Raw genomic sequence first — 22,311 nt, 5'->3', positions numbered from 1 at the left:
ATCTTTGAAAAATTATAGTAAATCATAGAAAAAATCATAAAATAAAAAATTCAATTTTGTCGGACTCCACATGAGTAGATCTACACAGTGAACATATAATATAGTATGCTTTAGTACAAAATTTTTGCATTGGCTTTAGATCTATGCTTTTATGTAATTAATTAAAATAATTCATAGCTGCAGTTTCTATGGTCTAATTGTGATAAAAATTTTATGATGGGCTAATTATTGTATAATTGAACTATAGTAAAAATTTCATACTCATTCGATCATGTATAGCTTAGTTATAGATTTATTTATATTTAATAAGTATAAACCTAAATAAAATCCATAACTAAGTTATACATGATCCAATGAGTATGAAATTTTTATTATAGTTTAAACATACAATAATGAGTCCACCATAAAAATTTCACCATAATTAGACCATAGAAACTATATCTATGAATTATTATATTTAATTACGGAAACGCATAAATCTAAGCCACAGCAGAAACTTTGTACTAAAACATACTGTATTATATATTCACTGTGTAGATCTACTCACATGGAGTCCAACAAAATTGAATTTTTTATTTTATGATTTTTCTGTGATTTACTATAATTTTCAAAGATTTAGCTAAAATAAATAAAAAAGATAAAGATAAACCGTCTTCAAAACCGTTTATATCAGGGTCAGAGAGGTAAGATAAACGATTTTAAAAATTGAAGGAGGCGTTATACCCGGTTTTGGAGTTTGATGGGGAAAAGTGAACTTTCGCGAAAATTGAGGGAGCCAGCGGCGACTTTTTTTTCATTCGTCGGCTTGGTGTTGCTGAGTGGCGGCAGGCGCCTTTGGGCCAGGCAAGTCCAAGTCCAAGAGAGGAGAAGCGAGGGCGAGGCATGGTAACGCCCGCACCGCCGCACGGCTGGGACCCTGTCTCGTTTTACCTCGGCGAACCCTTAGCGGTAGCACCTCTACGTGGTCAGTGGTCACACAGCAGGCAGCGTGTTGGTGGGGCGTCGATGCGGCGACTGAGCGTTCCAGGATGTGAGGATGACGGCCGCACGCCAACGGTATGCAGTGGGCGCCACCTGTTCGACGTAATGTGTCAACTGGTAAGAATTTCATGGATGTTTTTTCCTCTGAAAATGTGCGGCCCTTTTCAGTTCGTGTCCTTTCCGCTCTTGAATGTCTTTTTATTCTTTCTGTGTTTTGATCATTGTGAACTTTTCTTGAGTTCTTTTCACTCAGCAGGATTTGTTCCTATATGACCAATGACATTATAAACATATTCGAGCTTGTTTGGCAAACCAGAAAATTAACACAGTTTGTCTTTCCAAAATTTACCGTTCTGGAAAAAAAAAATCATCTCGAGGCATGCCTGGGATGTAGCGATTTCAGAGGAAGATAAGAGTGGCAAACTATATAAGAGGCGGGGAATGCATAGCATACCCTCGTCTATGTTTTTGTTTTGGTGAATATGTAATTGTCACATGTGTCTCATCAAAAGGTGTTTATTTACTAGACTAATTCCGCGATGTTATGGTTTACACAGCTGAGGATCTGATCAAGAATGCCCAGGTACTAGCCATCATCGCGGTGCCTCAAATGTCTGACGAAGCAGATTTGCTTGCCCAACTGGGCAGCCGCAACCGCATTCCAGTCCTCTCCTTTTCTTCTGTTTCTCCAACCTTGCATCTGCACACAGTACCTTACTTTGTGCAAACATCACCCAAGGACTCCTCTCAGGTTGCGCCCATTGTCGACATCATCGTCTCTTTCTTAGGAGGACATGAAGTTGTCATCGTGTGTGAAGATTCACCTTATGGAATTGGCATTCTTCAGCCACTCACCGAGGCACTGCAGAGCAGCAGTGTCCGCACAATTGATAGTGTGGTTGTTCCAATTGGTGTGACTGATGATCACTTTGACCAGATGCTCTATCGCCTCAAGGACATGTCAGCAAGGCTGTTCGTCGTAAACATGCGCCCAGCTCTTGCTGTCCATCTATTTTCTAGGGCCAAGAATGCTGGCATGGTGACTGAGGATTATGTCTGGATTGCCACTGGTGCTCTAGGCAATGTAGTGGATGGCCTCATCCCTGATGACATTGATAACTTGCAGGGGATTTTGACACTGCGGCCTTATGTTCAGGGTACAAGCTTGGCTAGGTTCAAGGCAAGGTTCCACTTGGAGAATCTGAACACTGACCATGTGCACACCCCAAGTGTTCTGATGTTCCAGGCATATGACACGGCATGGGCTACTTGTATAGCAGCTGAGATAGCTGGGGTATCCAGGTTCACTATCCGGGTGGCAGAAATAGATTTGAGCAGACATGGTGTGTCTGCAAACAGAAGAGCTCTTCTTGATTCAATTCTCAACACAACATTTGATGGGTTGACTGGGGACTTCAAGATGGTCAATGGAGAGGTGCAGCCACCATCTTATGAGATTGTGCACGTGAACAGGAAAGGTGCATTGGGAGTAGGTTTATGGACACCACCACTGTCTTTGCAACCACAAAAACAAAGTAGAAAAGGATATAGCTTTGACAATAGCAGAAGGTCTGTGTTCTGGAGAGAAGATACAGTAATGACTTCTAAAGGGAGGGAGAAGACTGGCTTTCCACTTAACCTTGACACTAAACATTCACTTAACCTAGAGTCCAAGAGAAGAAATGCCAGAAAATTAGTGGGAGGAAAATCGGGGAAGTTGTGCAGAAGCTATAATGATAAGCTACTCAGGATTGGTGTGCCACAGAAAGAAGGTTTCAAAGCTTTTGTGAATGTTTCTCATCCTTATTTCTTTTGCAAGGATAATGCTACTCGTCCTAGTACCACAAAACAAGTCACTGGCTACATCATTGGTGTATTTGAGACTGCTATGGAGAAGCTGCAACACCCCCCATGCTATGACTTCTGTGTCTTCGATGGTTCTTACGATGAGCTAGTAGGCAACGTGTCTTTAGGGGTGAGCCTGAAACCTGTGTATTTGCATCACATACTTTTACATTGCTTTACTTTTTTTTTTGAAAGGAACATTGCTTTACTTATCAGTTATACATTATGATTTATATTCATTGCACTTTGTGTTTATCTCTTATAATTTTCTGATGGATAAATCAGATCCTTGATGGAGCAGCAGGTGATGTGACCATAACCTCCAATCGAATAGGACAAGTGGACTTTACAATGCCATACACACAGTCTGGTGTGTCATTGCTTGTGTTATCTGAGAGCGACTTAGAACCAATCCAGTGGACCTTCTTAGCACCACTGACAAAGGAACTTTGGTTCGCAACTGTGGGCTTCTTCTTCTTCACTGGGTTTGTTGTGTGGGTGATTGAGCGACCCAGAAATCCAGAGTACCAAGGATCAAGTTTGAGACAGTTCAGCAACGCTTTGTATTTTGCTTTCTCCACTTTGACATTTTCTCATGGTCAGTGGCTTGGTCTTAACCTCTTTATAAGTAGTTTAGTAAACTTCTCTTACAGTAGTCCTTGAATAACCTGTTATCATGGTCACTCAATGCACAGCCCATATTATTAGGAGCCCGTTGTCAAAAATTGTTGTGGTGATATGGTGCTTCTTAGTGCTGGTACTAGTGCAGAGCTACACGGCAAGTTTTTCATCCATTTTAACCGCAGAGAGGCTCCGTCCTACGGTGACCAGCCTGGACCAGCTCCTCTACAGTGGTGATTATGTTGGGTACCAGCATAATTCATTTGTGTACTCCATGTTGAGAGATCGAGATTTCAGCAAACATAGGTTGATTCCTTATTTGAGGGAAGATGAGTACGCAGATGCTTTGAGGAAGGGGTCCATGAATGGAGGCGTGTCAGCTATCGTGGATGAGGTCCCCTATTTAACATCTTTCCTCTCCTCTGACACTCGATACCAGAATGAGTTCCAGATTGTTGGTCACATATACAAGACCCCAGGAATTGGTTTTGTAAGTTTCTCAACCTTATGCTTTGGTAGATTACCTCTCTTTTGTCAATAGAATGAAATCGCTTGTTTCTGTAACCTTTTCATATTCTGCATCATGCACGGGAATAAATAATATGGCCTGATTAGCATCATGTTCTTTTCCAGGTATTTCCTCTAGGTTTTCCCTTGCTGCATGATATTTCAACAGCCATCTTGAATATTACTGAAGGGAATGAGGGTTCACAGTTTGAAGAAAAATGGTTTGGCACGGCTGCGACACCGCCAACAGTTCCAACAAGCCTTCCACGCCTCTCACTTTGAAGAGCTTCTCCGGCCTGTTTCTCACCAGTGGATTCATCTCTTCTTTCATGCTGCTCATAAGCATTATGAGGCTGGCTCATGCCAGATGGACCGAACTGAGACACGGAGATGCAGATCGCATGGACAATACCCCTGGGGACGAAGAATCACGTCAACTGCAGGATGGCGCAGGCAACATCCCTATGCTTGAGCACCCTCACCCTCACCCTCACCCTGAAGCCAGTAACGGGGATCACCAACAAGTTAGTAGCGGAAGTGGTGATGACAAAGAGCCGTGCGTTTCGGTATCCAAGCTAAACAGGTCAGTGTCCGAAGATGCATAGCAACTGCCGACGTGATGCTACTGCAGTCTACAATTGTTGTGTGGGTGTGGGTGTTGGGGTGGGGTGGTGAAAGTGGGTGTAAATTAGGTACGGACATAGTTGGATTTTGGGAAGGGGATATGATACATGTAGATGTTTTTCAGTGACAAATGCGAGTGTTCAAAGTTTGTAAACTTATTTATCTTATTTTATGGCAATCAGAAAATCTTGGAAATCAGACTCGCCCCACGAAGAGCATGCTCATGTTTCTGGTTGTGATGGTTTCCCGTGACTGCTGGTAATTTTTAATTCACTGGACTGGGGTCAACAGTGTTATAACCCTTCTGAAAAAAGTCATTTTGATCTCTCAAATATAGTTATTAGAACTAAATCAGACATCGAACCGATTAAGATCTCAATTCACGGTTTGATTATTAGTGCAACCTAATTCAACCACTAACTCAACATCCTTCAAATATACTAAGATCTACATTAAAATAAACAATGCATGGGTAGCTCAAGGCCTATATGGATTCTTTGCTCTAAAGTTTACTTGGCTAAAGTTAAGGATTCAAATTCTAGATCACTTTAGCTCACTTTTATGGTCTAAAGTTTTTATAAGATTGGCTAAACTTTAGATAGCACTTTAGACCTTGTGTTTGGAGCCTCAAGAGGTAAAGTTGTCTAAACTTTAGATCATGGGACCAAATGAGAACATTAGTGGTCAAAATCTCACATTCAAAACCCAGCCGGTGGAAGGTTCAAACCCTTGTCCTTCTCCCACGTCCCTACTTATCCCCCTCCCCATATTTTGTTCACCGGCTTCTTCTCCCATGTCTCCATGTCCCCACCTGTTATGGCGGCGGGCTCTTACAACGATTATAAGTACGGTTTTTATTGATTTCCATCTAAAAACTGACAATTCAATGGCCTATTTGATGTTCGACACAAACCGGACTACCGAGGTCCTGGTTTGGTTTTTCTTAATTGGACCACTAGTTTAATTATAATAGCTACTCCTTTTGTCCTATATTACTTGACATTTTAGACTCTCTCATGGGCAGTCGGAGACCAACGTAGAAGCCAAAAGATTAAAATGCAACTCAAGAAGTAAAAAATAGAGGTGTATTGGGAAAATAGAAAGACGTATTGAAAAGTAAGAAAATCAAGTATTTTGGGTCAAAATTTGAGGAAGTATGCCCTAAACTATTATGAAAGTCCAAATTTCCTTAAAATTGGTTTGTGGTCCCCTTTAATAACTACGGAAATAAAAACGTCTGTTTTTACACCCTGGACGATTTAGATGGCATTTTATCCTACGTGATGCCATGAGAGGGTAAATCAAACCACGCTAATAGTTCAGGTGTAAATCAGACTGTTGAGCTACGAATGCTGGCCACCGTTCGGTTCATCTAGAGGTGGTCACCAGATGGAACATACACAGCATCCTTCGCCTATCGATCGCTCGTTCTTCCTGGGAATGTCTGCCATGTTGGGAGCGAGGGAGCTCTGGAAAGCATCGGCGCCTGTCCAATTCTTTTTTCTGGTTGGCTCTCCACGGCCGTCTCTGGACGGGAGACCGAAGGAGAAGACCCGGTCTTCAGGATACAGCGGATTGCGCGCTCTGTGCCCAGGAGGATGAGACGGTAGACCACCTGTTAACCTCCTGCATCTTCCCCAGGGAACTTTGGTGCCACGTCCTGCGCCCGCTTGGCTGGGGACGCCTAACGCCGGTGCCGGGCGCAGTGCTACCGGACTGTTGGATGGACTCCAGGCGGCAAGTGCCCAACTGCCCAAGGAGTTGCGGAAGGGGTTACCAGACGTAGGCTCCAACCATGCATAAGTGTCTGAGGGACCAGCAGAGGTCTCGATGACGGTTGTGGTGCGCGGAGCAGTGGGATAGAAGGCGCAGTATGCGGTTATCGGAGTAGACGAAGTAGGTGGGGACGAGATGGCGACGCTAATGGCATGGTTGTGCTGGACGAAGAAGAAGCAGTGTGGGAGCGGACGCATCGGCGAGTAGGCTCAGTGGCGATGCGAAGGGGTGGCCAGCGAGCGGGGATCAGCGATGGCGCGGGTAGCGGCAGATCGATGACGAAGACCCGATCAGCAGGACGAAGACCTTGTGCAGACGGATGGGGCAGCAAAGATTATGCAGCACAGTCGTTGATGCACAGGGGACGACGATGTAGATGCAACGGCGGTGCTATGGCCTGACGAGGCGACACAGCAGCAAGCCAGCTGTTGCTCGGAGAAGATGCACGTAGAACTCAGCGGTGGACGTCATAGGAGCCGAGTGGATTGCGCATAATCGGGTGTCCAAACTGAGTACACGCGGGGTGCAGCGACACTGGAAGAAGTCGGCAGAGGCATCCCGATCTGTGGTGGTGATGACGAACCGACGATATAGACGTGCAGGCTGAATGACCAAGAAGCGACGCAGGAAGGCGTCCCCTCGGCATCGCAAGCCTCGGCCAAGCCACACAGTCAAAGATGTAGATATCGGTGAAGTCGATGCCGGAGTAGTACGCGCGAGGTCGACAGGCGGTGGGTGATGCAACCCCGATCAGTGATCGGGCAAATTACCAAAAAGATACAATAGCAGGGGATCGGGTGTACCCAGCAACGCAAAACCCAGCCGATAGCGGCGCGACCTGATCGGGCGGCGCCTCTAGTCAACAGTGTGGCCCATCATGGCTCGTCTCGTGCGGCGGCGTGAGCAGCCGAAGCCAGACGAGGTAGTGCGAGACGGATCGCACGACAGGTCGCAGTCGCGCGGGGTTGCACGAGGATGGCGCAGATGGTCGGCCACCACCATGGCGGGTCGGTGTTGGGGTCGACCTAGCCTGGGCCACCTCCACAGTGGCGTGGGATGAGGTGACGCCCAGCGTCCTCCATGGCGAGCGCGGAGAGGGCGACGAGGTGGTGCGGCATCGCGAGAAGGCTCGATCTGCTGCTAATGACAACGAGGATGGCAGCGGGATCAACAGGATCAAACGTTTAAACAATGGCATTGCCCCCCCCCCCCCCCCCCCCCCCCCCCCCCCCCCCCCCCCCCCCCCCGCGGAGATCGATCTGTCCCTGGGGGCGTGCGGTGCGGAAGCAGCGGCGGCTAGAGTTAGGATCTAAACATAGACGAATGATGCCGTGAAAGAATGTGAACAATGGTATGAATGCGTGATTGATTGATTAGAGGAAATGCCGTGTTACATATAGAGATGCCAAAGCATGCAGGCCGATCAAGCCTAGCTAACAGCACGCAGGCCACATATGGTTCGGAACACATGCAGGCCACACGTGACTGGGTTGGCCGGCTGAATAGGCCAGCTCAAGACCCAGCACACACCTACACATCCTAACACAGCATGCAGGCCACACTCGACAGTTCTTAAAGAGCTTACTGGAAACGCGTGCTTTGCCGAGGAACTGAGGCTTTGCCGAGGGCCAGCCACGGGAGCCCTCGGCAAAGAACGGCCCTCGGCAAAGACAGGCCAACGGCAAATCAAATCTTTGCCAAGGGCCGCGGCCCTCGGCAAATTAGCCCCGTTGGATCACAGCGGCCATTCCCGTCAAGCTTTGCCGAGGGCCACCCATTAAACTCTCGGCAAAGGTTTTTTTTTTTCTATGAAACTAGTTTTTCGGCAAATTTTTTTTTAAAAAAGTCTTTGCCGAGGGCCCTAGACCAGGCCCTCGGCAAAGATTTTTTTTGAACCAGTTTTTCGGCCAAATTTTTTTTTTATAAATCGTCTTTGCCGAGGGCCCGAGGCGAGGCCCTCCCTTTGCCGAGGGCCAGGCTAGGCCCTCGGCAAAGAGCCCTTTTTTGGTTTTTTTAGCCCAGTTTTTTTGAGGTGCTACAATACATTGTTTTGAACTCAATTTTAAAATTTGGGCCAATTTTGACTTTTTTGTATATTTCCTTAATTTATTTTGTTTCTTTAATTTTTTTCGAATATGTCAAATTTGAACTGCAGGTGCATGGAATATTGCAATGTAGTGTTTCGAAAAATGTTATTCATGTTAATTGGTGCATGTTGAGTCCCTATCCACGAACTCCAATCAAATTTCGCGCATCTTCTTCGCGTAACATGACGACCGACTTGCCGGAAAAGTGTTTTAAAATTATATAAAATCCATACGAAGTCCGAAAATCACGAAACTTGGCGAGATGTCATGTTATCGCATGTGTAAGCTGTGGTAAAAAATTGAGAAGGTTTCTCGCTCGAAACCTTCTCAATTTTTTACCACAGCCTACACATGTAGCATGACATCTCGCCAAGTTTCGTGATTTTCGGACTTCGTATGGATTTTATATAATTTTAAAACACTTTTCCGGCAAGTCGGTCGTCATGTTACGCGAAGAAGATGCGCGAAATTTGATGCGAGTTCGTGGATAGGGACTCAACATGCACCAATTATCACGAATAACATTTTTCGAAACACTACATTGCAATATTCCATGCACATGCAGTTCAAATTTGACATATTCGAAAAAAATCAAAGAAATGAAATAAATTAAGAAAATATATCAAAAAAAGTTAAAATTGGCCCAAATTTTAAAATTAAATTTTAAATAAAGTATTATAGCCCCACAAAAAAACTGGGTTCAAAAAACAAAAAAAATACCGAGGGCTCTTTGCCGAGGGCCTGGCCCGTGATCCTCGGCAAAGAATTTTTTTTAAAAAAATAAAAAAATCTTTGCCGAGGGCCCTGGATCTGGGCCCTCGGCAAAGGGCCCAAACCTAAATCGGGCCGCCAGCCCAAATTCCCGATCGAAATCTTGTCAAAAAAAATTCCCGATCGAAACCACATCTCCCTCCCCACGCGCCCGCTCGTGACCGGCCCCCGCGCCTCCACCACTGCCGCCGCGCACCCCGCCGCCACGCGCCCCACCGCCGCACGCGCAACCCGGCTGCCCCGCGCCTCCACCACCGCCGCCGTGCACCCCGCCGCCGCGCGCGCCCCACCGCCGCGCGTGCACCCCGGTCGCCCCGCGCCTCCACCACCGCCGCCGCGCACCCCGCTGCGTGCGCCCGTCGCTGCGCGCCTGGCCACCCCGCGCGCCCCACCGCCCCGCGCTCGGCCGCCCAGCGCGCCCCGCCGCCCCACCACGCCCAGTGGCGGCCGAGGTCGCGCCCTGCCTCCCTTCCCCGTCTCCGTCGAGCAAGGGGAGGTTGGCCGCCCCGGCCGGCCCTCCGGTGGCCCCCCCTCGCCGGCCTTCCCACCCCGACCCCAGCCCCCAGGCCACCCCCATCGCCGGCTGCTGTTGGAGGGGAGGAGGCAGAGGGTGAAGTTGGAGGAAGAAGAGAAGGAGAAGAGGAGAAGGAGGAAGGGGAAGAAAAGGAGAAGAAGAGGAGAAGGAGGAAGGGGAAGAGAAGGAGAAGAAGAGGAAAATGAGAGAAGAAAGGGAAGAGGGGGAGAGGAGTACTCCAACGCCGCTCGACCTCGCCGGAGAAGAAAGTGACCCCCGCACCGCGACGTCCGACTCCACCGCAACCCTAGGTAAAACTCTCATTGTCGGCCTTCATGCCGTATGTGGTTGTGTGGGCCTTCATGCCGTAAGTTGATATGAGGGCCTTCGTGCCGTTGTGGTTGTTGGCCTTCGTGCCGTTGTGAATGTCGACCATCGTGTCGTGTTTTTGCAGGTTTTGGAAACCTCCCTGTGCAGGGGAGGTGCTGCCGAAATTTTGAACAATCAATAACCTATTGTCTTTTTATGCAGGAGAAGAGTACGTCGGAGGGGACCCGGAGGACCCCGATCGTCTTCGTCGACGTCGCGGTTCTGCCGGCACTGCGTCGCCTCGCCACTGCGTCGATTCGCCACTGCCCCGCTAGCCTTACTTCACCGACACCCTAGGTATAAATAACCTCTTTTCCGCATGTCTGTCGTAGCCCGCGCGTAACCCAGTTAGGCGTCTCCCGTCCAAAAGAGATACGGTCGTAGGTATGCGGATCTTTGCGTATCTGCGACCGTATCTGTTTTGGATTGTCCACGTTTTTTGGACAGCCCGTGGATGCGTAGATGGGTTAGTTTCCATGGTCCGCTCCGGTCCGAGAAGGAGTTTCGGCAACACCTCCCTGTTGTTCTCCGGATACACATTCTCCCTTGCAGGACGTGTATCAGAAGAACAGCGGGGAGGTGCTACCGAAATTCTGTCTCGGAGAGGAGCGGAGCATGGAAACTGACCTCATCTACGCATCCGCGAGTGGGATTAGGACCTATCCTCACCTATTAGACAGTAGGAACACCGCGTAGATGCAATTGATGGTCACAATACTCTATGATGTAAATGTTAAAGGATGGAGGACCGTCAGTGGATGTACACGGGCTGGAGAAGCGGGAGTGACTACGACTATGAATGGGTGAAGGGGACAGATGGTTTCTTGAAACATGCATTTGGCCCAGGAGCAGGAGGACATTCTCTAGTTTGGTGTCCCTGCAGCAAATGTGACAACAGGAGAAAAGTAGACGAGAAGACCATGGGTAGACATCTTGTGTTCAATGGTTATACGCCTGGCTACCAACAGTGGATCTACCATGGTGAAGCAGATCGTATAAGAGCGGAGGTGGTGAGACCACGCCTCGAGGCTTTTGATGATGATGCCAGGGTAGCAGACATGCTAGATGACGCCCACCAAGCTCACTTCGCTGAACGACGTGAGAAGGAGGAGATGGAGAAATCCGCAAAGGACTTCTACAAAATGTTGGACTCAGCACAGAAACCCCTTCACGAGCGTACAATGATTTCTCAGCTGGATGCGATTGGACGCGTAATGGGGTTGAAGGCCGAGTTAAACCTGAGTCGAGAAGGCTTCGATAAGATGTTGGCAGTGTTTGGCACCATGCTACCGGAGAAGCACACTTTGCCGACGAACTTGTATGAGGCAGAGAAACTCCTTCGTATGCTTAAGATGCCGTATGACAAGATACATGTTTGTCCGAAGGGGTGCGTCCTATTTAGGAAAGAACACAAGGATGCAAATTACTGTCCGAAGTGTAAATCCTCCAGGTACCTGGAGGTAGACTCTGGTGATGGTCAGAAGAAGCAGCTTCCGATCCCCACGAGAGTGCTACGGCACCTTCCTTTCCTACCGAGGATCCAACGGCTATTCATGACTGAGGAATCCGCGAAACAGATGACATGGCATAAAGATGGCAAATGGTACAATCCTAGGAAGATGGTACATCCTTCTGATGCTGAAGCATAGACGTATTTCAATGACAAACATCATGACAAAGCAGCTGAGGCCCGTAATGTATGTGTCGCGCTAGCAACAGATGGGTTCAATTCTTATGGAATGATGGCTGCCCCATACACATGCTGGCCCGTTTTTGTTATCCCCTCAATCTCCCTCTCGGCATCTCCTTTCAACGGCATAACGTATTCTTGTCGTTGATAATTCCTGGACACCCGGGGAGTAATATGGGTGTGTTCATGGAGCCTGTGATTGATGAATTGATCCACGCTTGGGAGAAAGGGGTATGGACATACGATCGAGCTATAAAGACAAGCTTCAAAATGCACATTTGGTACCACTACTCCCTGCTGTGGATTGCAGACGGCGCCATCGACTCCACCACTATTCCCTCCCTCGACGCTATCCGAGCACGGAGCACGAGCTCCAGCCAGCCCATACGTCCACGGCCTTTCCAGCACTGCAGCAGGTCCAAGCACTCCAGGTAATTCCTGTTTTACTCGTCGTACGTAGATATTTACACACCTAAATTAGATTTGCATTACTGATACATTGGAGTGAAATATTGCAGGCTGAGCTGCAAGAAACAAAAAAGGCAAAGTCAAGAGCAGAACGCGGAGCTGACCGCACAGCTGCAGGCCCAGAAGGTCGCGTTCGAGGCCGCGCAGAAGCAGATGGCGGAGATGATGGTGATCATGCAAAGTCTTTGGCAAGCATCGGGTGTACATATGCAATTTTCAGCTCCTCCACCTCCTACTCCTGCAGCTACTCCTGTAAGTATGAAAGTTCACTTTTCGCTTATGCTTTGCATATATGTCGGCCTTCGTGCCGTTGTGGATGTCGGCGTTCGTGCCGTTGTGGATGTCGGCGTTCGTGCCGTCGTTTCTTGCAGGTTTTGGAAACCTCCCCGTGCAGGGGAGGTGCTGCCGAATTTTTCAATTGAGTCTAATCTTTTTGTATTCCTAGATTACTAGATGCAATATCTAAGTTCCAAAACTGTTTTCCCGGATTACTCACACATGCAATCTCTGCTCCTTTGTGCAGCTTCCGTCCGCGGGTTCCAATCAACCCGCTAGTGCGTCACCGGGTGATCTTGCTTTTCCTTCACCATCGTCTCATAGGCTAGCTTGATGATGACTCGTGCTAGGTGATGTGGTTGGACTTTAGCGTGATTTGTGATTTATGGTTGTGACTTGTGCTTGGATTTCATTAACTTGTCGTAATAAACATGTGAATGATGATGAACATGTGACTTGTCGTTGTAATATATTGTGATTTATGGTTCACAATTATGGTTGTGATATATCGTGAGAAAATGGGTTCTGTGTGATATATATATATATATGTATATATATGAAATGCTTGTGTCGATGGAATGCAAAAAACAAAAAAAAAATTAAATTTCTGCCTCTTTGCCGAGGGCAATGACCAAGGCCCTCGGCAAAGAAGGGTCTTTTGCTGAGGGCCCTAGCAATAGCCCTCGGCAAAGATTTTTTTGGGAAAAATCCTGAAAATTTCTTTGCCGAGGGTCAGGGAGCAGGCCCTCGACAAAGGTTTTTAAAAAAAAATTCAAAAAAAACATTTCTTTGCCGAGGGCCGGCCCTCAGCAAACAATTTTTTTTTAAAAAAAAACTTTGCCGAGGGCCCTGGCAATAGCCCTTGGCAAAGATTTTTTTTTTTGGAAAAATCCTGAAAATTTCTTTGCTGAGGGCCAGGGAGGAGGCCGTCGGCAAAGGTTTTTTTTAAAAAAAATTTATTTGCCGAGGGCCGGCCCTCGGCAAAAAAAATTCAAAAAAAAACCATTTCTTTGCCGAGGGTCGGCCCTCGGCAAAGAAACCACCAACGGCGCCGGCGCGTGACGGCTTCTTTTCTTTGCCGAGGGCCGTCCTGGCCCTCGGCAAAGGCTTTGCCGAGTGCCCGATAAAGGGCCCTCGACAAAGACCCCTTTGCCGTCTAAAAATTCCTCGAGGGATCTTTACCGAAGGCAGCTCTCGATAAAACCTTTGCCGAGGATTTCTGGGTCTAACATGCGAGTCCAGTAGCGTGGCATGGTGATTCAAGAGGGCTCGAGCAACCGGGTTGCGCTAGTGCTGGTCCACGATAAGTCACACGCTTTCAGCCATGTAGTCCATACCGATTCTATCGGCCTCGCTTGTTTTCTTTTCCTTGTCTCGTTGCTCAGCCTGTTCAATCCTATTCCTGGCATCTCGCCTACGGATGGTTTAACTTTGCTTTCTCCTTCTTAATGAAATACACACCTGAAGTCGTGTTATAGAAAAAAAAACCAACAGTGGACAGCACATGATTTTTGCATCAGATTATCTTCTGACAAATTAATAAGATAGCATTGTCATACTCCCTCTGTTCCAAATTATAAATCGCTTTGATTTTTTCGGTTCATCTATTTTGATATATATGTAGACATATTATTATATCTAGATGCATAGTAAAATGAACATTCTAAAAAGGTAAAAGCGACTTATAATTTGGAACAGAAGGAGTACAATAAAAAATTGCAACCCAAATTCCTTTGACTATTCAAGTAGAGGCTAAACCAAATATTTTTCTACCTTTGACAATTGGTTCTCTCTCAGAGGTTATATGTTCGTTCAATTAAATTCTGATTCCATTGGCAGAAATTTAATTTGTTGCTGAATTCTAGCGACACATACACATGGGCATGCTAATTAAACTGAACAGTATGTGTGGCTGCTGAATTCTGGTGACGAACTTGGCCACGTGGTTATGAATCAAAGATTGAGATCGCTGGTTTTAGTTTGGGCCAATATCAATCCATTAATTGATGCTACGTGACTGCTGAATTATACTACGTAGTAACGAACAAATGGGCATGCTAATAAGTAACTACCAGTTCTTGGTCTTCCTACGATCGATACAACAAGTAACAATTCGTTTGTTGTTTGAAAAATTCGTTACAGTTACGTTGACATGTAAACATCATACTGTTTCTAGAAATACTTAGCTTACGCGCGTAACATATTCTGACCCAAAGAAAAAAAAAACACGTTAATGCATGAAAACTACTACCTTGATATCTGACCGGACCAAATCAACAGAAGTCATCCGAGAAATGAGCTATGCCCTTTTCAGAGCTACGTCATGTTCGTTTGGTTGATAAGCCATGGTTGAAAGTATTGTTGACTGATTTATTGCGAGAGAAAAATACTGTTCGTTGGCTGAAAAAGTATGGCTTATAAACCAAGCGAGCAAGACTTAGTAGAGAGCAATGAGCTAGGTCTGCCATGGCATGGTGGACTAGAGAATCGTCCGAGAAACAGCGTAGCTACCGTTGCCAGCATTGCATGGCGGTGGCGCCGCGCCGTGGCTTGACTTTGGCTCCGATCACCTAGCTAGTTCGTCGTCTCTCTCTATATATACTAGACCAAACTGTTGTGTGCTGTGCTCAATCATTTTCGTACCTCGATCAAAGTCTCAAACGACTTTGAAAACCAAACCAAAACCATACGTGGGGTGAATTTGAGATCCTTGATGAGGCAAATGGAAATGGGAGGACGCTCTCTCTTCGCCGGAGCTGCCGCAGCTCTCCTCTCGTCGCTCGTGTTCATGAGAACGGCTGTGGTTGAGGCGACACCTACGGTTGACGACGTCGGGGGGTGGAGACCCGCCGCCGCTGGGATTTCCAAGGCACCGGAGGCGATGAACTCGAGCTACGGCGGCACGCGGGTGGAGGCAACTGCGCATGCAGCTGGTAATAACGAATCGAACGATCTGGCAATTGATATGCTGCATACATGATCTCCGATCCTATGTTCCAAGCTGTAGATCATTTTTCTTTTGTCCCAAGTTAAATTAGTTTAACTTTGACCAAGTTAATTTAAAGGAGAATGAATCAACATATTTATTTGATCACATCAAAGTAGTTTCATTAAATCACTTGAAATATGCATTGATAATTCAGCCTGTTCGTTTGGCTGTGGCTTATCGTAAACGATCGTAAATTTTCAGCCGGAACAGTATTTTTCTCTCACACAAACCAGCTAGCAGTACTTCTTCACGAACCAGCAACGATACGAACCAGCCAACCGAACAAACTGAATACATTTATTTGGTTTAGTAAATATTAACATATTTGTCTATGGTTAAACTTGGAGAAGTTTGATTTATGACAAAACTACACGCTTCATAGAAAACAAAATAGGTCTAGTGGCTATTATTTTTATTGATTATTAAAATCTACCAAACTGATGGTTGGTTGTTTCTTAATTTCGTGAGAATTTCTAAGGTTTATTCTTTTTATTGGAACTTATGAGACCTGTGAACTAATCTAGGGAATCTAATAGCTCCATCTGCTATTCTTAAGGAACAAACCCCACCACCCTTCTTATTCAAGCTCTATTTGGTACGGCTCCTCCTCCGAGTACCACACGGCTCGGGCCAGAGGGAGGATCCTTAGATCGTAGCTCCTCGTCTATACACGAAAATGGCTCCAGCTCCTCCATACGCCTAATAACAAGTCCTCCTCCTTGGGATTTTAGTGCTGCTCCTCCGGCTTCTTTGCCAAAGCTGCTACTGGAGCTAGAGCCAGCATTACACCAAACATGCCCTCAAATAAACCTTTGTTTGAGAGGTCATATCACTAGGACAACATACGGTAACTAAGTGATCAGTAGTGTCAAACTATAAATTTATTGAAGGGTTTTCTATGTAGGTTTAAAACTTGAATCATGCCCCTCCCACTCGTTATAAGCTTAAGGGAAGAAAAGTATGAGGAAGATGGGGAGGAGAAGAACCAATCAACCCTCTTTTCTTACCCTACAAATTCCACCCTTTTATCAAGCTTTCGCTTGTGGTAAGGGATATGCGACTTATCTAAACATTAGCAAGCATCCAAGAAATACTCCTTTTTTTTATCCCCGATGGATGAACATAAGTTCAATCTATCAAACATAACTAGAGTCTTAGAGCATCTCCAACACTAGACCCCCTAAATCAGGGCCCCTACTTCTTGAGCAAGAGCTCCCCCTACTTCTAGGGCCCTATTTTCAGCATTCAGCTCGATCTAGCAGCAGTGCAACACCGCCTAAATCTAAAGCCCCCATTCTTTTTTCTCTCATATATTATGCATCAAATATTTCATTCTAACTTATTTGTAATGCATAGAATTGAACCATATTGAAGTTAATGATTTCAAACACGACATATTCAAATTTATAGATAAAATTGCCCTTCACATGACATAAAACTAAGAGCGTACAAACTACTAGTAATCATGTAAGTTAGCAATATGAAGTGCCCACAAATGCTCGAGAAGATCCTCTCAGAGCATGCCATTTGCTTACATGTCTTTAATCTCCTCCTGTAGCTTTAAGAACTCACTCAATACAAAGTGGATCACGCCATTGGTAATCCTTCTCCCTCAGGACCTTGTAGCCATCTCCATCATATTTATCTTCCCCTTGTGTATCTTGCTCATTCTCAACAATCAAGTTGCTCATGACCATAGCACATTGTTGGCATCATTTACCATATGGTGTCCTATTGTTCCTCTAGCAGGATGCCTCACTATGGCAAATGAAGCTAGTAGAATACCAAATGAACTCTCCACATCCATTCTCATCCTTATTGGGCTTTTATGAAATGAATTTTCTTGTTTTTTTTGTGGATTGTTATAGCTCTTCACAAAGTTGCCCAAGAAGGGTAGAACCAATTAGCAAGATAGTATCCCATGGTGTATTTGTTACTATTCACCATGTACTCCATAGGTGAAATGATCTAGATGGCTAGAGGGGATGAATAGCCTATAAATTTTCTTCTACAAAAGCACAAGACAAGAGCAAAGTTAGTTAGTATAACAAATTATCCTAATAGCAACAACAAGCTTTAGCTCTAATTCACCCAAGCACGCCCCTACACAATTTCAGTAGCAAAGATTCCTAATCTAGATCACAACAAGAGCAACTAGCAACTAACTACACTAGAGAGCTACAAACAAGTTGTGACTTGTAACAAGAACAGCTAACTACTCTACCAAGCAACTATTATGAGACAAGCATTACTTTGTCTTCAACCTCCTCTCTCCTATGTATTTCCTGACAAGAAATATTAATAATCCTTTTAAACTTAGTGACACAAAAAATAAGAAGCATTAATTAAGTAAAATAACAATTGAACTACTTTCTCCATTGTACTACTCTCTCTGTCCCATTGTAAAAACACGAAGCATTAATATTGCTCTAAATCTCATTGTACTACTCTCTCTCCATTGTAAAAACAAGAAGCATTAATATTGCTCTAGATCCCATTATACTAGTCTCTCTGTCCTATGATATAAGAAATTTAAGTGATTTTTGACCAAATAAAGGAATCTGACAAGAGATCAGCTTGCCCTTATCCGTCTAGAGCAATAGGTTTAGGGAGGCTATGTTTTTTTTTCTTTTTGCCCCTGCCTAGAAGTCTACTTGTGATTTTACCGCTTTTTTTTTTTTGAACCCTCGCGATTTTTGAAACGAAGCGGCCTTTGCTCCGAATTTGGATGTCCGCCACCTAAATAAAGATGAAATAAACGATTTTTTTAAAAAAACATAAAAGACAGACGGGAAATGACGGTGATGCCCCTTATCCATCTCTTCCTCCCACCCTCCACCGGTCCACCCTGTCTCCGTCCTCCCTTGAGTTACCCGAACAGAAAGACGGGAGCGGCGGCTCGGCAGGACCAGCGGCGCGGCGCACAGGCACAGGCGCCGCGGCGCGCGGGCGCAGCCATGCTGCGGGCCGCGCGTGTGCTGCTCGACGCAGGCGGGGCCGTGCGAGGCGAGCGCAGGCGTGGGCGAGAGTGCAGGAAGAGCAGAGGCGTGGCAGGTCGACGGGGACCAACCTCCCTACGCATGGAGCCGGTGAGCGCGCTCCTGACCCTCACTCAGCTGTATTTAGAGGATGAGCTCGAGTTATAGGAAGTTGAACTCCGGAGGCTTTTGGCACATAACCATGCTCTGGTTGAGGAGCTTGAAGTGTTAAGCAGGGAAATACAGGCAGGCTCGTGGTGAAATTGACAAGCTTATTACCACTAGGAAAGAACTATCTGCAGAGTCTGCATCTCTCATGGAAGAGATGAACAGGGAACAATCCGTTAAACAGCAGCTAACTGTGCATACAAGTTACGAAATTTGGTGGTTTACAAACTGGACCATGTCCCCTTTTGGCATTGCACATTTGTAGTGGCTTTCGAAGTTTTTTTTTAATACCTGTTGTTGGAATTGTAGATTTGCAGTGGCTTTCAAAACGAAGCATAAATTTGCCCAAAACATGCCCAGCTGCTGCTTGTTTCTAATAAACCTGTGTAGTGCTCGATTTGGTGATGAGAATGTATTTTATTCTTATCTTATATAAAACATACCTGTTACTACGACATGGTTATTCTTATCTTATCTATTTAAAAAGGACTTGTAAACAAGAGATTTAGTCCTCTTTTTGGGCTTTTCGCTTCCTCTATTATGGTTAACAATTTCTCTGTCTCCTTCCTTATTCTCGCTTCCTCTTCCTCCTCCCTTATCATCGGTTCCTCTTCCTCCCTCCTTTTTTAATAAGAAACCCCCCTTTTTGAAATAAAACAATTCCTATTCATTCTTTTGCACTCAACATAGGAACATCCTAAACTAACGGGGACACAAATTTTCTTTTTCTATGAAATAATTGTCACATGTATCTTTTTAGGGTTTCTCAAAAGGTATTTATTCATTAGAATAATTCTTTGATGCATTGCTTTATGCAGCCGAGGACCTAATCAGTAATGGCCAAATTCAAGCCATTGTAACTCCTCAGAAGTCAGTCGTCAAAGAAGTAAAGTTTTCCCAGTTTGGAAACTTGATGTTTATCTGGATGGATGAAACATATTCGGGTATACATGGTGGCTTTGACAAAAATAGTAGTGGCACTGGGACTATGGAACTGGAACCTGTGTTCTGGCAAGAAAATCCAGTAATGACATCTAAAGGGAGTGACAAGATACTTGACCCTGAACCTTCACTCGATCCAGAATCCAAGAGCACAAATGCCAGAAAATTATTAGTGGAAAGAAACTTGGGGAAGGTGTGCGGTGACAATACTATGAAGCCACTCAGGATTGGCGTGCCACTAAAACCTGGTTTTGAAAAATTTGTGAAGGTTTCCGATCCTTGTTTATATTGCAATGGTACTGATATTTGTTCTAGTACCAAGAAACAAAATATCACTGGCTACAGCATTGATGTCTTTGAAGCTGCTATGAAGAAGCTACAGGACCAGAAGAAGCTACAGGACCCTCCACGCTATGAGTATTGTGTTTTCGACGGTTCTTATGACGATCTAGTAGGCAACGTATCTTCAGGGGTGAGCTAGCATCACTCCTGCATAGCTCCATTGCATACTTTAATACTATGTCTTAACTCATAAGATTATAACTTGTTTCCACTAATCTTCCTTTTTCTTGTAACTCTTCTGATTTTCTTGGAACAATAACAAATTAGCAGAACCTGGACGGAGCAGCAGGTGATGTGACCATAACCTCTGACCGAATCAATACCGTGGACTTCACAATGCCATACACACAGTCGGGCGTGGCTTTGCTTGTGCGCCGCGACCGATCAGATCCAATCCAGTGGAGATTTTTAACCCCACTAAGCAAGGAGCTTTGGTTTGCAACCGTGGGATTCTTCTGCTTCACTGGGTTTGTTATCTGGATGATTGAGAGACCGAAAAATCCGGAGTACCAAGGATCAGCTATGGGACAGTTCAGCACTGCTGCCTACTTTGCTTTCTCCACTCTGACGTTTTCTCACGGTCAGCATTTTGGGCTTAACTTTGTTTTCTTTAGTTTAGTTTCTTACCACAGTTCATAAATAATCAGCTGGAACCTCGTTCCACTATCTAAAAAAGTTCATAAATGATCATCATGTTTATTCGATTCACAGGTCAAATTGTTAGAAGCCCATTGTCACGATTTGTTGTGGTGATATGGTGTTTTCTAGTGCTGGTCCTGGTACAGAGTTACACAGCAAGTTTGTCATCCTTGTTAACTGCAGATAGGCTCCAGCCTTCAGTGAAGGATCTGAACCAACTTCTGAAGGCTGGCGACTCTGTTGGATACCAGAAGGGGTCATTTGTGCACTCCCTCTTGATTCATAGAAATTTTGCCGCAGGAAAGTTAATTCCTTATTCTTCGGCAGATGATTATGCTAAAGCTTTGAGGAATGGATCCAAGAACGGTGGTGTGTCAGCTATCGTTGATGAGGTCCCCTATCTAAAAGCTTTCCTCTCTGACTCAAGATACGAGGAAGAATTCGAGATTCAGGATCAAATATTCAGAACCCCTGGTTTTGGATTTGTAAGCTGCTCAATCTCGTGCTTATTCACTCTTGAAGAGAAAACTGCATGTTTTCAGTATCTGCGGGAACAAATTAGCTATCCTGATTAATAATGCTATATATCTTTCCTTTTTATATTTAGGTATTCAATTCATGTCATTGTCAACTGGTGAATAATCTTTCCAGTGCAATTTTGGACATCACTGGAGGGGAAGAGAGCTCAACAATCGAAAAAGAATGGTTGGGCACAAGCACAGCTAATGATGCATCGCTGACCATAACCAAGGCAGATTATACACCTCTCACTCTGCGAAATTTCTCTGGTCTCTTCCTGGTTAGTGGACTTGTATCTTCTCTAATGCTGCTGATAAGCAGCGCCAAGTTGGCTTACGCCAGATTGACCGGAGCTGAAGACGCTGATGCAGTACAAACCGCCGGCAGCAGTGCAGCACGAACCCTGGCGACCAAATATCATCCACTTGAGAACACCGCGGACAACATTTCTGTCCTTGATCACCCCCATCCTGAAGCCACAAATGGTGATCACCAAGGTGGCGACGGGAGTGATTGGTCTGTCCCTGAGGAGCTCCTCAATGAAGCAATAAGCCACGAACGTGGACATAATAGTAGTGCAAGTGCTGGAGAGTGTAGTGCTAATGCAGTGCATGATGGCTTTGCGCCTGCACAATCATTGAAGATGATCGAGATGAACATTGTCTGAGATGTTGGAACAATCCTACGCCGCCCCTTCCACTCCACTAACATCTGTAGCAACTAGCAACTAACCAACTACGTACGACGGGGCGCTGTGCCTGGGGATGTATATTTGTTAAGTTGCATTTTACTTCGATTCTGAGATGTCGATGTTTTCAGTGTTGTTGGAAGATGTAACAGTTTAGGAGATAGCAGTAGTTCGTTTTGCTTTATTTCGTATCAGTAGTCTTTGGCACCTATTATATGGGCTTTATACAGAGATGTAAAAAAATTTGTATAGTGCTAAATTGTTATTGGTTCATAAAATCATATAAACCACTAACGTATAAAAATAATTGGTTTTAAATTGAGGGGCCAACATCCAGTTTTATAGATGATGAGAAAATTCTTGACATAATAATATTATGAGGAGGCAATAAAAATACTTTTTTTTCTATTCTTGCTACACCATACGATCACTAGCTGAAACCTAAGTCAAGTGGGCCGAATAAGAACCCGTTTGGTACGGCTCTGACTTTAATAGAAACGGCGTGGCTAGTACCCAG

The 22,311-nt window shown here is 45.3% G+C and overlaps 2 protein-coding genes and 1 pseudogene across 2 annotated transcripts; 2 read left to right on the top strand and 1 right to left on the bottom strand.

The window, feature by feature from the left end:
• The first annotated feature begins 848 nt into the window (after nt 1-848).
• LOC136529392 (glutamate receptor 2.5-like) lies at nt 849-4,663 on the top strand (annotated as a pseudogene).
• A 4,655-nt stretch (nt 4,664-9,318) lies between these two features.
• LOC136525721 (uncharacterized) lies at nt 9,319-9,789 on the bottom strand. The gene has a single exon (XM_066518610.1). The coding sequence runs from the start codon at nt 9,787-9,789 to the stop codon at nt 9,319-9,321; it is 471 nt and encodes a 156-aa protein (XP_066374707.1).
• Nucleotides 9,790-18,386: 8,597 nt separating this feature from the next.
• On the top strand, nt 18,387-22,045 carry LOC136527086 (glutamate receptor 2.8-like). The gene is made up of 5 exons (XM_066519706.1): nt 18,387-18,607; nt 19,483-20,078; nt 20,219-20,528; nt 20,660-21,072; nt 21,195-22,045. Exons 2-5 carry the CDS (start codon nt 19,578-19,580, stop codon nt 21,771-21,773), a joined length of 1,803 nt encoding a protein of 600 aa, XP_066375803.1. The 5' UTR covers nt 18,387-18,607; nt 19,483-19,577; the 3' UTR covers nt 21,774-22,045.
• Nucleotides 22,046-22,311: the final 266 nt, after the last annotated feature.

The sequence above is a fragment of the Miscanthus floridulus genome, chromosome 19 (assembly GCF_019320115.1).
Source record: "Miscanthus floridulus cultivar M001 chromosome 19, ASM1932011v1, whole genome shotgun sequence".
Lineage (NCBI taxonomy): Eukaryota > Viridiplantae > Streptophyta > Magnoliopsida > Poales > Poaceae > Miscanthus > Miscanthus floridulus.
Note: the sequence above shows the minus strand (reverse complement) of the source record. Positions and strands in the feature narration are given on the sequence as shown.